Source organism: Eutrema salsugineum, unplaced genomic scaffold (assembly GCF_000478725.1).
Source record: "Eutrema salsugineum unplaced genomic scaffold, Eutsalg1_0 scaffold_9, whole genome shotgun sequence".
NCBI lineage: Eukaryota > Viridiplantae > Streptophyta > Magnoliopsida > Brassicales > Brassicaceae > Eutrema > Eutrema salsugineum.
Window position 1 is genome coordinate 5536007 of NW_006256342.1, and position 14703 is coordinate 5550709.

The following is a 14703-nucleotide window of genomic DNA, read 5'->3' on the forward strand; positions in this document are numbered from 1 at the left end:
ACACAATTATAAAACGCATGTATTAGTTACAACTAGGAAATACTCATCATTTTCTCTCCTTTTTTTCCAACCACTCATAATTCTCTTTATGCATCTTAATATCTGCAAATATGAGTGTTCCCTCTTGGGAGGGAGATATTTAATTACTTGAGCTTATCCAACCAAAGATATTTGAAACCCTCCCACGTTGCGTTTATGTTTCCATTTTCTCCTTTTTTAAATATTTCTTTACTTTATTTTATTATCTTTATGTTTATTGGTTCATCAGTCATAATTTTCATATAACGTCCAATTATTTATAAAATGAACAAAAAATTTTATTGAAAATATATATATATATATAGGCAATCGAGAGATTGTTCTCACCTTTAAAATATTAATTTTTATATTATCCAAATATTATCTACTACGTAGTAGTCCATTATTAAACTCCCATGGTTCTGATTTATAATAATTATAAATTTGAACCCATATCTCTAAATTTACAATATATTACGCTTATCACCTATCATTATGAATATGATCCCATCATCATATATTATAGAAGCCAAGATCCCACTTAAATAATCACTCAAATCACATGACGAGTTTATATGCATGAACAAAGAAAGAAAAAACATCGATAATTTCGGGGTCATATCATACTTATTAAATTATGTGATTTTCCATTAATTATGTTATAAGAGTAGGGACAACAGAAAATCACGAGGATTGAATGGTCGTACATTTCAAGGGGAGATGAACGTAACAGAAGAGGAGTACACCAAATTTCCCCATTTCATTATACGTAACATTTAACTAATACGCTAGATCCTAACATCAATTTGACTATCTGTCAAAAAAAGTAATGATATATAATATCAGCAATATTAAGCTAAAGCACCACAAACTATTAAGCTAAAATCATTTTACCAAAAAAAAAAAAAAAAAAAACTATTAAGCTAAAATGTTCGACCAAAAAAAAAACTATTAAGCTAAAATTTTCTCCAAAAAAATATTAAGCTAAAACACCACAAACTATACTATTGATTTGAATTTACTGAACTAGTATACAACATTCTAGAATAAGAAAATTGATTATAAAGTCGTTAGAAACTTAAAAAAATGAATAAAAATAATAATTATTAATTTTTCAGAATAAGAATAAGTCCATGCACGTAGGGGAAACATCGTGCCGGGTAAGGCATCTGGAACGGTGGCGTTTAGTCAACAATCTAAAGAAAACTTGTGAGACGCTTCAGGAAACGAAAAAGTCAGCTTCATCATTGTCACTGGTTAGCATGGACCCAAGCCTCATCTCATCCTAATTTGAGTAATATTCCGATTCCATCTCAGCCATTGATTTTAGATTCTTATCTTCCATCGTTGAGATCGTACATTTTTGGACATTTTGTTAAGAGACAGAGACTACATGTATTTATTATCATTTTCATTGTTTCAGCTTCGGCATAATCAAACTTGAGTCATTGACTAACTAATTCAAATTAAATCTGGTGGAATTATGAATCTCGTGGCCTAGTTTAGGCCGCTAGAACCAAATTAAAATATTTACTCCATCCTAATCAGCCTAATTTAATTAATTGATCTATTTTGGGGCTCCCACATACTTTTAATTGGATACAAAGGTGAAAAGAAGGAAGCTGATATATGAATTAGCGTGCAACTTATTAAATATGAAACACATCTGAAACACGATTATCTGATTATTAAGCTGCAAAAAATATTTAAGCTTTTCTCATTGCATCTTCAAGATAAGATGGTATAGTATTTAAAAATTGTAGCAGCCGCTCGTTATCAAGATTCCATGACCTTAACTAACCCTGAGTCTATCATATAGCATCCGATGTAGTTGGCTGATTGATGGATATCTGGCCAATAAAACTTATCAATTGTAGGGTATATCAATAGAAAATTTTACTACGTGCTACCATATATCTAGACTAGTATTATTTTTAATTTTGATTAATCCGTATCCAGTTCTAGATTAAGCTTAGGATATGGAATATAATAGCCTAAGATGTTAATAGCTCTTAGTTGTGTTTGTGTAGTGTGACATGTTAACCAATTAAGACATGCAAAATCAACAATTGTGTCGGAGGATAAGCAATGAAACATTTTTTTATTTCATTTTTATACACATGTTTTTATTTATTATTGCTAGATCAAATATATAATTATGCGTTTTTTAGAATTACTAGAAAGAAAATAAATTCGAAAGTTATCGAATCAGTGCTTTAGTTTAAAGTGACTATCTGGAATTAGTTAAGGCGACTTTTTCCACTCGCTGTTTTGTTCATAAAGCCGAGCAAAACTGCAACTAAATAAATAAAATAATACTAAATGAGGATAACATAATCCTGATTAGTTTAGTTTAATCATGTGGCGAAATGTAGTGATTAGCATGAGAACATCATATGAGAGGCAATGTTTGACTGTGATCACGCGTCAACATCGACACCGACATGCTGTGTATGTTGTGCGTACATTGTGGTCAATGTTCTTACAATTCTTTTCACATTTATTTACTATTTTATACATCTTTTCTGTAATTTGTTATGGGTTTATTGCAATTTGTAACTTGCAAGGGTTGGGGAAAATATTTGTCTATCTATCCGTTAAGTCATTCGTCGTTACGTGATTCATCTAGGACCCGATATAAAATTACGGATTTTCGTAACCAAATACCAATAGTTAGGTCATCAGACTCATCACATTGTAAATATAGTAAAACCTATTTCATGTCGTGGATATTAATAATTTAACAAAAAAGAAATGTCGTGGATATTTTGACCAATATAACTACTGTAAATATTTTGTTGTTGGTATTTATAATCTTTACTGGTAATGCTCATTTCTAACTCCTCACTTGCTCATTTTTTTTTTCTAACTCCTCACTTGTTCTTATGAAGAACATGTTAACAGTTTTTTTCTTACTCCAAAGAAAATAAAGAAGTACTTACATCATACTCCAAAGTGTAGATTTTATGTTCATCTGTAGGAAAATAAAAAAGTTTTTACACACAATATTATATTTTAGATTTTGATCTTTAATTTGTCTCTAAAATTTCCAAATTTAATAGTAGTTTATTTCTTTAAAATAAACTTTGATGTTTTAAAAAATTCAACTACCTGCATTAATTAAACCTTTGATTTTTCTAATCGGACACGATAATATCAACACAACTAGTATACAAGTAATAAAAACAGGTACATATCTACATGAGAAGTCACGCGGTACCCATAAAAATGTGGTACTCGTCCTAATTATATTCAACATCATCAATAATTTAACCAATACATACCTATTTAGTTTTTTTTTTATAACCCTATTAAGTATTTAGTTACTCTTAAATCAGTGATTAAGAAGAAGATATATTTTTTACCTAAAAAAAGATGAAGAAGAAGAATAACTTATACTACCCGTCCTCCTCTCTTTGAAACAAGGAGCGCTTATGGTTCTGTCGACTGTCGGTGCTTGAAACAATTTTGTCTTCTCCATATTACTATATCTCTAGAGTCAATAATTTAGACCAACTAACTAGTTCTTTGGTTTTTTTTTTTATCGATTACCTTTACTTTAAAATGATAATGTCAAAGTTTCAGGATTAATCTACTTTTTAAAAATTAAATAATGATTGAAATATTCTAAAAAAGTTAATATAAATTTTCATTGTAATCAAATTTGAGTATATATATATATATATATACTATGTGTGTGTGTTTATGTATTTATTATGTTTTGACAAAAATGTCATCCTTTTGGGAGGTAAATTTCAAACCATCACTTAGATCGAACAAATTACTAACATTATCCCCTTAACCGATTGTCATATGGGGTCAATTCCTAAAAATTGACCTCATGTGGCAATCGACCAAAAGGGATAATGTTAGTAATTTTGGCCGCAGCTTTTGTGTTGATCATTAAATCATCTACACATCAAAAAAATGATGTCCTTAATAGGACAAACAATTTTTTTTCCTAAAATCAATTTTTTAAAGCTTGAAATCGACTTTTTAAAAAAATTAGTGGATTATAATCAAGTCCAATAATAGCTTCACATTTTCTATGAGAATAAAGAATGGATAATGACTCTTATTTATAATGCAACTTTTCTTTCTTATTTTTTTTGATTTGGTCGATGTCGGACAAATAACAATACATACTTTTTAGGAAAAAATTGTAAACTTTTTTTGCTGCCCCAAAAAATATTGATTTTTAGGCTACCCTAAAGTCATTGCTTCATGGGCTTTAGCCCAGAGCTGGCCCTGCTTCCCAAAACTGCTTTTACTTTGCGATCATTTTTGTTGTATAATAAGTTTTCCTTTCTCAAGTTAGCCTCAAAAGAAATGTTAGGTTATAGCATTTGTGAATATACCATATTAAAGAGCAGAAAAAAAGCTCCTGAGTCTCCAGCGTTCTCGAGGTATATATCTCTACGCCATGAAACGTTTGAAAAAAAGCTTATGAGTCTCTTTTTTGTGATCTCGTCTACAAAAGGAGAGAGTCACCCAGTTTTCTACCATCACAAAAACCTTAAAATGCGATTAGAGGCAAAGCTTCTTTGGAATCTGTCAGTTAGGTAGAATCGAGAGGAAGAATACGAAAGAAAAAGGATTTCTGTTATTCATTATTATCAAATGTTGTTACAATGTGGGTTTATATATGAGTACATATGACTCCGGTACAATCCAGTCTAACACAATAACCGGTATATCTTAATATTTCCCCTCAAGATGGGGAGAATATAGAATTTAAAATCATCTTGCCAATAAGAGAATGAAACTGAGTAGAAAACAAAGGTTTTGTAAAAACGTCAGCGAGCTGATTTCCCGTCTTCACATGCAAAAGCTTGACCAACCCATTCTCCACTCGATCTCGAACCATATGGCAGTCCAATTCTATGTGTTTGGTTCTTTCATGGAACACATAATTGGATGCTATATGCATTGCCGCTGTTGAGTCATAGTAAAATGCTACTGATTAAGCTTGAGGAGCATCAAATCCGCTGAGCAAATGAACCAGCCACTCAATTTCCCGAACTGTGAAATCCATAGCATGATACTCTGATTCAGCCCATGGGTGAGATACAGTCGACTGTTTCTTTGACTTCCACAATTTCAAAGAAGAATCCAAAAACATGCAAAAATCAGATGTAGAACGCCTAGTATCAGCACACGAAGCCCAGTCTGCATTTGTGAAAATTTTGAGTGTTAAATCAGAGTCCACTGAATAGAACAAACCAAGTCCAACAGTGCCTTTTAAATAGCATAAAACTCTGTAAGCAGCTTGGAGATATGAGTTCTTTGGAGAGGAAGCAAATTGGCATAATCTGTTGACAGCATGTGTGATATCCGGTCTCATTATAGTTGGATACATAAGCTGACCAACAAGTCATTTGTAAGCATGAATGTCATCAAGAATAGGTTCTGGAGAGTCCTGGCAAAGCTTAACGTTAGGATCGGTTGGAACATTAGATGGTTTGCAAGCTAGGATCCGTTGGAACATTTGATGGCAAAATAAAAAAGTTTTTATACACGATCTTATATTTATATTTTGATTTTTAATTTGTCTCTAAAATTTCCAAATATAATAGTAGTTTATTTCTTTAAAAAAACTTTGATGTTTTAAAAAATTCAACTACCAGCATTAATTAAACCTTTGATTTTTCAAAACGGTCACGAGAATATCAACACAGCCAGTAGCGGACCTATGTTAAACTATAGTGAGTTATATAACACCCTATAAATTTATATTTTATCAGTTTTGTTGTGGGTAAATAAAGATTTTTTAGCTCAATTAAGTTTATTTAGACTAAATTTGACACTCATTATTTGAGTTCAAGGAGTCCTTGAGATACCTTTATTTTTATTTTTTCTTCAGTTAACTTTTATGATTGCACCCCCTAAAAATTAATCCTAGGTCCACCACTGAACACAGTACAACATATACAAGTAATAAAAACAAGTACATATCTAGATGAGAAATCACGTGGTACCAATAAAAATATGGTACTCGTCCTCTAATTATATTCAACATCATCATTAATTTAACCAATACAAATCTATATTAGTTTTTTTTTGTTTCTTTTTATAACCTATGTAAGTATTTAGTTACTCATAAGTTAGGGATAAAGAAGAAGATTTTTACCTAAAAGAAGAAGAAGAATAACTTATACTAGACCAAAATTAATAACTACCTAGTTCTTTGGCATTTTTTTATCGATTACCGTTACTTTGAAATATTAATGTCAAAATTTCAGGATTAATCATATTGGATATTTTTGACAAATTAAGTAATGATTGAAATGTTCTAAAAAAGTCAATATAAATTTTCATTGTAATCAAATTTGAGTATATATATATATATATATAAATATATACTGTATGTGTGTGTATTTATTATGTTTTGAAAAGTATTTCAAATAAATGCCACCAGCTTTGCACATGTTAATTCTTAACCAAGCGTAAAGTTTTGGCCTTGCGACGATCAATTACTACAAGAAAATATGTTATATTACCACCAAATTTTCCACCAAAATTTTGGTTGAAAAAATAATCAACTGATTTTCAACCAAAATACTACAATTTAGTAATTTAGTGGAATAATTATTGCTTATTTGCAACCAAATATATTGACTGAAATTTGGTAGGAAATTTGTGACCGATTACCCATCAAAATAAATCCGTCGGGATTTTTGTTAAAAAACAATCACAAATTTGCCAATGATTTTTTTTTGTCAGAAAATTTTCCACCAATTTCCCACTGATATTGATATTTTAAATAACAATAATTTTCGTCGAAAATCGGTGGCAAATTTACCATTAATTTCTCACCAATTCCCGACCACCATAGTTTATTAAACCTAGATCTGAAATTCTTTATCCTTATAACTCCCAGCAGCCTAATTAATGGACCATCTCTTCTCCAACGATGAAACACCGCTGATGTACACCACTTGTCCGTCCGCTCATCTCCAGTTACTCCTCTAATTGTTTGGTGTGCTTCCTTTCCTCCTCCTTCTCGATTTCTTTCGTTTTCTTTTCTTTTTTTGTATTAGATATTATTTTATCTTCTTTTTCTTCCTTATCTTTTCCCATTTGTATGTGCCACTTCCATTTGTCGTGATCTTTTGGAAGGTTAGCTTTGTTAATTTATTGTCATTTTGTTTGGTTAGGGGTAGATTATATGGGATTTAACCAATAAATTGTGTTGTTTATAAGATTATATTGAAAATTTCCTTTCTGTGTTAAATAAAGGTGTGTACATTTTTTGCAGAACCATCAAAGGAGCATAAACACGACTCATCTCACCAGCTTGTATGTAAATGCTGCCAAATCTCTGGCATCACCGGAACATCACCTAAAAAGCAAAAATTTTAATTTTTTTGTATTTTGTATTTTTAATTTATTTTAATTTCTAGTATTTCTCTGTATTTTTTTTGGTTTTGCTGTATTTTAGTTTTTTATTTTTTTTAAATAAATTTTATCTATTCTGTTGGAATTCTGTGGGGATCAATGGGTTATTTTTCCACCAATTGTCAATGAATATTTCCGACCGTATTTCCGACCAATATTTTGGTAGAAAATTTCCTACCATTTTCCAATCATTTTCAATTTGCATTGAACTATTTTCCATCATTTTCATTTCGTTGGAAAACGGTTGATAACATTCATTTTCCACTAATTTAACGAGTACTTTTGTGGTATTTTTGATATGTTTTTTGTAGTGAATTGTGTGACGAATTTTAATTTAGTGCATTCTAGAATGATACTATATAGAGAGGGAGTGGCATATTAGTTAAAAAAATTATAATCACCATTTCCTACTTACAGGTATGAAATAAAATAAAAAAAACTTTAATTCTAGTAGTTGCCATATAATAATTGTACGGAAAAGGTCAAATCACTTCATCAAGACCGTTGATTTCTATGATGTTAGAGCACCTCCAATGGGAGGATGAGGAGGAGCTGTAATTCTTTTTAGAACTTAAAAAAAAATGATTAATGGATGATAAATGCCCGAGCCGTTCCTAATTTTAGAGATTTAGGAGACTGGGTTGAGCCTCTGACGTGGCACAATCTGGTTAGTTGCGTTTTTTTATTTTTTATTTTTATTTTTTTAAGCAAAGACTCTGATTGAAATAGAGTCTTCAAATGGTTTTAGATAGAAAATGTTCTATCTTCCTTCTTCGTGGTTATCGACATTTTTGACGACCTCTCCTCCGGGCATCGACAACGGCGACCCAAGGTTCTTCTTCTCCGGCGTTCCACCGTTCCGACAACACAAATTTATCGTCGGCGAGTTCAAAAATTGTCGGCGAGGTCAGGAATGATCAACCAAAGAAGAAGCTTGGAGCCAATCGATCGAGCTTCTTCTTATCCGGCGTTCCGCTGTTCCGACAACAGGAATTTATTGTCGGCGAGTTCAGGAGTTCGGAGTCAATCGATCGAGCAAGCCAACTCTATGCCAATATACCGATCAACCGAAGTCAGAAACATGCAATTGTACAAGTAAGTTTTCTTTGCATGTCTTAGTTATTCAAGAATTTTTGAGTGCTTTAATTAGGGTGTGTGTGATGTGCGGATGTGATTGATGGTTTGATGGCTTGAATTAGGCTCTGTAGTTTGGAATCAATGCTCTGTAGTTAGGTTTTGGATTAGAGAGTGGAATCAATGCTTGGTTGAAATCGGTTGTCTTTGGTGTGCTTTATGTCACATTTGATCAATGCAAAGTTGTTTTGATTAGGTAAAACATAAGTGACACAATGAATGCTAACTAAAAGAAGAGAAAACTTGTTTTAGTTTACTCTCTCTTGAATGATAACTAGTAGTTTTTGTTAAAACTTGAAAGCTAACTCTCTTATGCAAAAGCTAACTCTAACTTTAACTCAAAACATAGTAATCAATGCTAACTAGTTTCACAACCAATGCAAACAACTCAAACTTAAACTCAAACTGAAACTCAAGATTTTCTCTTTAATGCACCACAAACTCTTTTCTCTTAGTTAAAAGACTCAATGCAAAGTGGTTTGAGAACTTACAATGAATGCTTAACTAGTTACACAAACTCTTCAATACTTGTGGCTTTTATAAAACGGTGGAGACATTTTTTTTTTAAGAGAAGCCACCTCTTTTCATTCCTTTTCATTCGCCTAAACCCCAACACAAGCCAAGAGAAGCCAACTCTTTCCTTCTCATTTCTTTTTCATTCGCCTAAACTCTTCCCTTGTCATTTCCTTTTTTAGTTTTTTTACTCTTTCATTCCCATTTGCATTGCTTCCTATGGACTCAAGGAATCCATTTTCTGACACTTTAGGCTTCATGGACTTGCTAACCAGCCAACAAATGACCCATACCCAAAGCCTTGAACCCATGCAACAAACCATTGCACTCGGTGAGCCATACCCAGTGTTTGGAACCCAATGGAGTGATGCTCCAAGTCCAGGTGATTCACAAGCCAAAAACCGCACGACCAGGAAGCCATGGACTCCCACTGAAGATCTTGTGCTCATAAGCGCCTGGCTTAATACAAGCAAGGATCCAATCATTAGCAATGGGCAAAGGCTTGATGCATTCTGGAAAAGGATAGCCATCTATTATGAGGCGAGTGATAAGATCTCTGATGAAGACAAGAGAGGTCCAACTAACTGTAAGCAGAGATGGGCCAAGATAAATGAGTCTGTGTGTACGTTTGTTGGGTCGTATGAGGCAGCTTCAGCTCAAAAAACATCAGGGCAAAATGAAAATGATGTAATGAAGCTGGCTTTGGACATCTTTTTCAATGATTACAAACACAAGTTCACCATGAAGCACTGCTAGAGAGAACTGCGTCATGATCAGAAGTGGAGAGGAAGTGGAAGTTCAAAAAGCATGCTTATTTGCTAGACATCAAGAAGCTAACCGTAAAGATATCGAGCGTGCTTTTGGAGTCTTGCAAGCTCGGTTTACCATTGTCAAAAAACTCGGCTCTGATGTGGGATAAGGTTAAAATAGGAAAGATTATGCGAGCATGTATAATACTTCATAACATGATCGTAGAAGACGAACGAGATCGGTACAATCTGCTTAACGTTGAAGAATTCACACAAGTAGAAGCAAACAGAACTTCACATGTGGATATGACGTATTCTACCAGTATACCTTCAAATCTCACCAATATTATGGCCATCCGTAATTCAGTTCATTCTCAAAATACGCATGATCAATTACAAGAAGATTTACTTGAACATATATGGAATAAATTTGGTTAATCAACACCTAATCTTTTTCCAAGATTATGATTTGTATATTTCTATTTAAGTTGGTTTTATGTAATGTTTGTTTAAATTTCAAATTAATAAAATAGTTTGTATTCATAAAATAATTCTATTTTAAAAATTATAATTAAAAAAAAAAATTTTTTTTTTAAAACCCCTCATTACATCCCACCATTGGATGTTCAAATTTGGTAAAGCTGTAATTGAATTTCTAAAACCTACAAAATCATTAAAACCATTAAAATAAAGAATTAGAGCCCCTTATTACATCTTACCATTGAGGGTGCTCTTAGTACTTCTTTATTTTCTAGTGACTCAATGGTTGTGGAGTATAAAACAATTTGGGAATTTGTGATACAACCATAAGATGAAACTAAAAGTAATTACATTCTAGAAGACTGAAAAAAGGTTCTTAAACTTGAAATTGATACTGTATTTTAGGCTTTTTAGCTTTAAAATGGTTAGCTAAAAAACAAGACCTGCTAAACAAGAATTTAGAAGGCTGCCTACGAGAACTAGATCTAAGTAGGAGACTCATTTCTGTGTGTACCATCCAATGGAGGAGTTAGGGGCGAATCTAAAATATTTTTTATATGGGACACAAAACATTTTTTTTTCCTTTTCTTATCGTATATAACTCATGTTATGATACGATCACTAATATAAATCACTATCTTACAAATGATTTTGTATTACATAGAATTGAGTATATTATATTTATTGGAAATATGTTGCATATACTAGGTTTTGAACAAACTTGTGTTGATATTGTTTCAATGCATTAGCGTTATATGACAAGCATCCGACACTTGTTCATAATGGGCCGAATAAGAAGCCCATTATTAAAACATACATATCCGAACCTGACCCGATCCACGTGTCCTTTGTGGTGTACATTTATTAAGTACAAAAAATAATTAATTTGAAATGAAAAGAAACTAGTGGTGCGAAATCGACGACGTTTAAGGAATCTCTGCAAAAACTGCGTCTTCCAACACTGAAGAACTCTTCCGGTGAAATTCCGCCATGGCCACAATATCTCCGGGAGGAGCTTACATCGGAACTCCCTCTCCGTTTCTCGGCAAGAGACTCAAACCGTTCTCTCTAACCCCAACGATTTCGAGCTCTAAACCAACGGCTAAGCTCGTCTCCGATTGTCGCGCTCAGCTAATCGACGCGGTTCACAATCTCTTCGTCGGAGTTGGAGTCGGTCTTCCATGTACGGTGATGGAGTGCGGCGATATGATTTATCGCAGTACCTTGCCGAAATCGAACGGTCTCACGATCACTGCCCCTGGAGTGGCGTTAGCTCTCACTGCTCTCTCGTATCTCTGGGCAACACCTGGCGTGGCTCCTGGGTTTTTCGACATGTTTGTTCTTGCTTTCGTTGAGAGATTGTTTAGACCGACTTTTAGGAAGGTCGAATATGGGATGATTTGAGTATTTTGCGTGTGTCTCTGGGTTCGATTAATTGATCGGATTAGGTTTGGGATTTTGTAGGATGATTTCGTTTTGGGGAAGAAATTGGGTGAAGGTTCGTTTGGTGTTGTCTATAGAGCTTCATTATCCAAGAAACGTGCTTCCGAGGTAAGTGCTTGATCAAATGCTTCATGTTTGATTTGGATTGTGATGTGTTACCTTCAATTACCACATCAAAACTGTAAACGATGGAGAATTTATTGAAATGAGGATGATATTTGTGGTCTATGATAGGAGAGTGAGTATGTATTGAAGAAGGCGACTGAGTATGGTGCAGTGGAAATTTGGATGAACGAGAGGGTTCGAAGAGCTTGTGGAAATAGCTGTGCTGATTTTGTTTATGGGTTTCTCGAGGTGATTTTGGCTTCCTTATAGATGACATTTTCCCTCGAGTAGTCATGTTTCTAGGTTAATGTTTTCGTCGTTTGTCTTAAATCCATTACAGAAGTCTTCGAAGAAAGGACCTGAGTATTGGCTGTTATGGAAATATGAAGGAGAATCAACACTTGCTGGTTTGCTGCAGAGCAGAGAATTCCCTTATAATGTCCGTACTATCCCCTGTTCTATTTATTCGTTTGCAGTCATCTCCTATAGGTTGTCACATTCTGAGGCAATGATATAGGTAGAAACTATCATTCTTGGGAAAGTGCAAGACTTGCCTAAAGGGTTAGAAAGAGAAAACATAATTATTCAGACTATCATGAGGCAACTCTTGTTTGCATTGGATGGTCTCCACTCAACCGGGATTGTCCATAGGGATGTTAAGCCTCAGAACATTATTTTCTCAGAAGGTAAGTGATCTTAATTTTTGAACCTTTTCGAGCAAGGAACCAAATGAACGGAATGAAAGACACGGGTTTATTGTGTACACTGAAACTTGAGCAGGTTCTCGTGCTTTCAAGATCATCGATCTTGGAGCTGCAGCTGATTTGAGAGTGGGAATTAACTACATTCCAAAAGAGTTTCTCCTAGATCCAAGGTCTTCGTCTTTCGAAATTAGTATCTCTCTCTGCCAAGGATCATATATGTGAATCATTTTATCGTTGTAAACCGCAGATCCAGAAATATTGTTCTCCGTGATAGTCGTACCTTTGTTTTTGGCTTATTGCTTTCAGGTATGCAGCACCTGAGCAATACATCATGAGCACCCAAACTCCATCTGCACCTTCAGCACCTGTTGCAGCTGCACTTTCCCCTGTCCTGTGGCAGGTGAAAACTCAGTTACTAACTATGCGAGCTTAGTTAATATAAACCCATCCTAACTGTTGGGTTTTGATTTTGTTCAAACAGATGAATTTGCCTGATAGGTTCGATATCTATAGCATAGGCCTCATCTTCCTTCAAATGGTAAGTAGCAATCCACCAATATCTGTTTGTTTTATCTAAGATTTTGACTCAGGCACGTTCAACTATCTTTTGACAAGCACATCCTTTCGTAAATAGTCACTGTAATCTGGTTGTACTAATTAATGTTAAAAATTTGTTCATGAACTATCCATGCCACATCAGCAAGTCAGTCAATGCTTAGGATATGAGTAAATAGGATATTCTTCAGGTTTTGAAGGTGCTGAGTATCTTGTTGGTTTAGGCCTAGGGGAAGCAGAGCAGAAACCAGTTTTGTTCTAGTCAGATGAGCCTCCTTGTGTTGGGAAACAAATGCATTATACTATGTTTATCTCTCAAACATGCTTTTACTGTTCCAGGCATTCCCATCCTTACGATCTGACAGCAGCCTCATCCAGTTCAACCGCCAGCTGAAAAGATGCGACTACGACTTAACCGCTTGGAGAAAACTAGTGGAGCCTCGTGCAAGCCCTGATCTCCGTAAAGGTTTTGAGCTATTAGATCTAGACGGTGGGATAGGATGGGAACTTCTTACATCAATGGTCCGATACAAAGCAAGGCAAAGAATCAGCGCAAAAGCAGCTCTTGCTCACCCATATTTCGATAGACAAGGATTGCTTGCGCTGTCCGTCATGCAAAACCTGAGGATGCAGTACTTCAGGGCTACACAACAAGACTACAGCGAAGCTGCAAACTGGGTGATTCAGTTAATGGCGAGATCCGGGACAGAGAAAGATGGCGGATTCACAGAAACACAGCTCCAGGAACTCAGGGTTCGTGGCCAATCTACACTATTCGAATACATCAAACTCATAAACTGTGGAATGACTTAAGTTTGATTTCTATCTGCTTCTGTTTCCTACTATTATAGGAGAAAGAGCCTCGAAAGAAAGCTAGTGCGCAGAGAAACGCGCTCGCATCGGCTCTTCGGCTTCAACGGAAGCTTGTGAAAACTGTTAACGAGACTATGGACGAGATTACCGAAGGCCGCAAGACTGTGTGGTGGAACCGGTGGATCCCAAGAGAGGAGTGAGAACAGACTGTACTTACGGTATTATCTTGATAGTGTAAATCTCAATGTATATCTTATTAGCCCTTAGTAAATTACTACTTGTAAAGTAAGTAACCTTAAAGAAAAACGTTGTACCTAAATCTACACACTTGCAGTCTGAAGTTTCAGTAGTCTTGTGAATACTTGTTGATATCATAGGAATTTGTGAAACCATCAATTAAAAATAAAAGAGAGAAGGCATGTTTCTTGAACAGTACGTTACCCCTTCGGGCTTCGGACCTTAGAATCCATGAGCTCCGCACGAAGATTCTGACAAGTCTATGGTCAACAGACAACAGGTCAAGTGATTTAGCTTGCTGGCTCTCGAGATAAGTGCTTTGTCTATTTTTATTTTGTCTAAACAAAATCCTTCGTACGCCATTGAAGTTTTGAGTCGTTTCCCTCACTCAAGTTTGATTTTTAAATAGACAGCACATGCGATTAATACTTTCATACAGACTATTATTTGATTTTTAAATAGACAGCACATGCGATTAATACTTTCATACAGACTATTATAAGAGCATGTCCATCAAATGAATTTTTTAAGGAAAGAGTTCATCCGAATATAAT

The 14703-nt window shown here is 34.4% G+C and overlaps 2 protein-coding genes and 1 long non-coding RNA gene across 4 annotated transcripts; all 3 read left to right on the forward strand.

The window, feature by feature from the left end:
- The first annotated feature begins 6884 nt into the window (after window positions 1–6884).
- LOC112086680 lies at window positions 6885–7558 on the forward strand. Of its 2 annotated transcripts, none has more exons than XR_002899544.1 (2): window positions 6885–6997; window positions 7277–7558. It is a non-coding gene; the product is annotated as an uncharacterized LOC112086680 (long non-coding RNA). The 2 variants fall into 2 exon arrangements; XR_002899543.1 differs by having other exon boundaries at window positions 6898–7137.
- Window positions 7559–9372: 1814 nt separating this feature from the next.
- Window positions 9373–9819, forward strand: LOC112082886 (glutathione S-transferase T3-like). The gene has a single exon (XM_024150542.1). The coding sequence runs from the start codon at window positions 9373–9375 to the stop codon at window positions 9817–9819; it is 447 nt and encodes a 148-aa protein (XP_024006310.1).
- A 1377-nt stretch (window positions 9820–11196) lies between these two features.
- On the forward strand, window positions 11197–14281 carry LOC18009465 (serine/threonine-protein kinase STN7, chloroplastic). The gene is made up of 10 exons (XM_006391028.2): window positions 11197–11675; window positions 11757–11843; window positions 11970–12089; window positions 12181–12279; window positions 12358–12526; window positions 12621–12714; window positions 12851–12944; window positions 13026–13082; window positions 13439–13852; window positions 13951–14281. The coding sequence occupies exons 1-10, from the start codon at window positions 11283–11285 to the stop codon at window positions 14110–14112; spliced, it is 1689 nt and encodes a 562-aa protein (XP_006391090.1). The 5' UTR covers window positions 11197–11282; the 3' UTR covers window positions 14113–14281.
- The last annotated feature ends 422 nt before the right edge of the window (window positions 14282–14703 follow it).

Coding starts and splice junctions, on each gene's coding strand:
- LOC112082886 (XM_024150542.1), top strand. CDS start 9,373: ATGCAACAAACCATTGCACTCGGTGAGCCATACCCAGTGTTTGGAACC.
- LOC18009465 (XM_006391028.2), top strand. CDS start 11,283: ATGGCCACAATATCTCCGGGAGGAGCTTACATCGGAACTCCCTCTCCG. Junction 11,676..11,756: donor TTAGACCGACTTTTAGGAAG/GTCGAATATGGG, acceptor GGGATTTTGTAG/GATGATTTCGTTTTGGGGAA. Junction 12,280..12,357: donor GCAGAGAATTCCCTTATAAT/GTCCGTACTATC, acceptor GCAATGATATAG/GTAGAAACTATCATTCTTGG.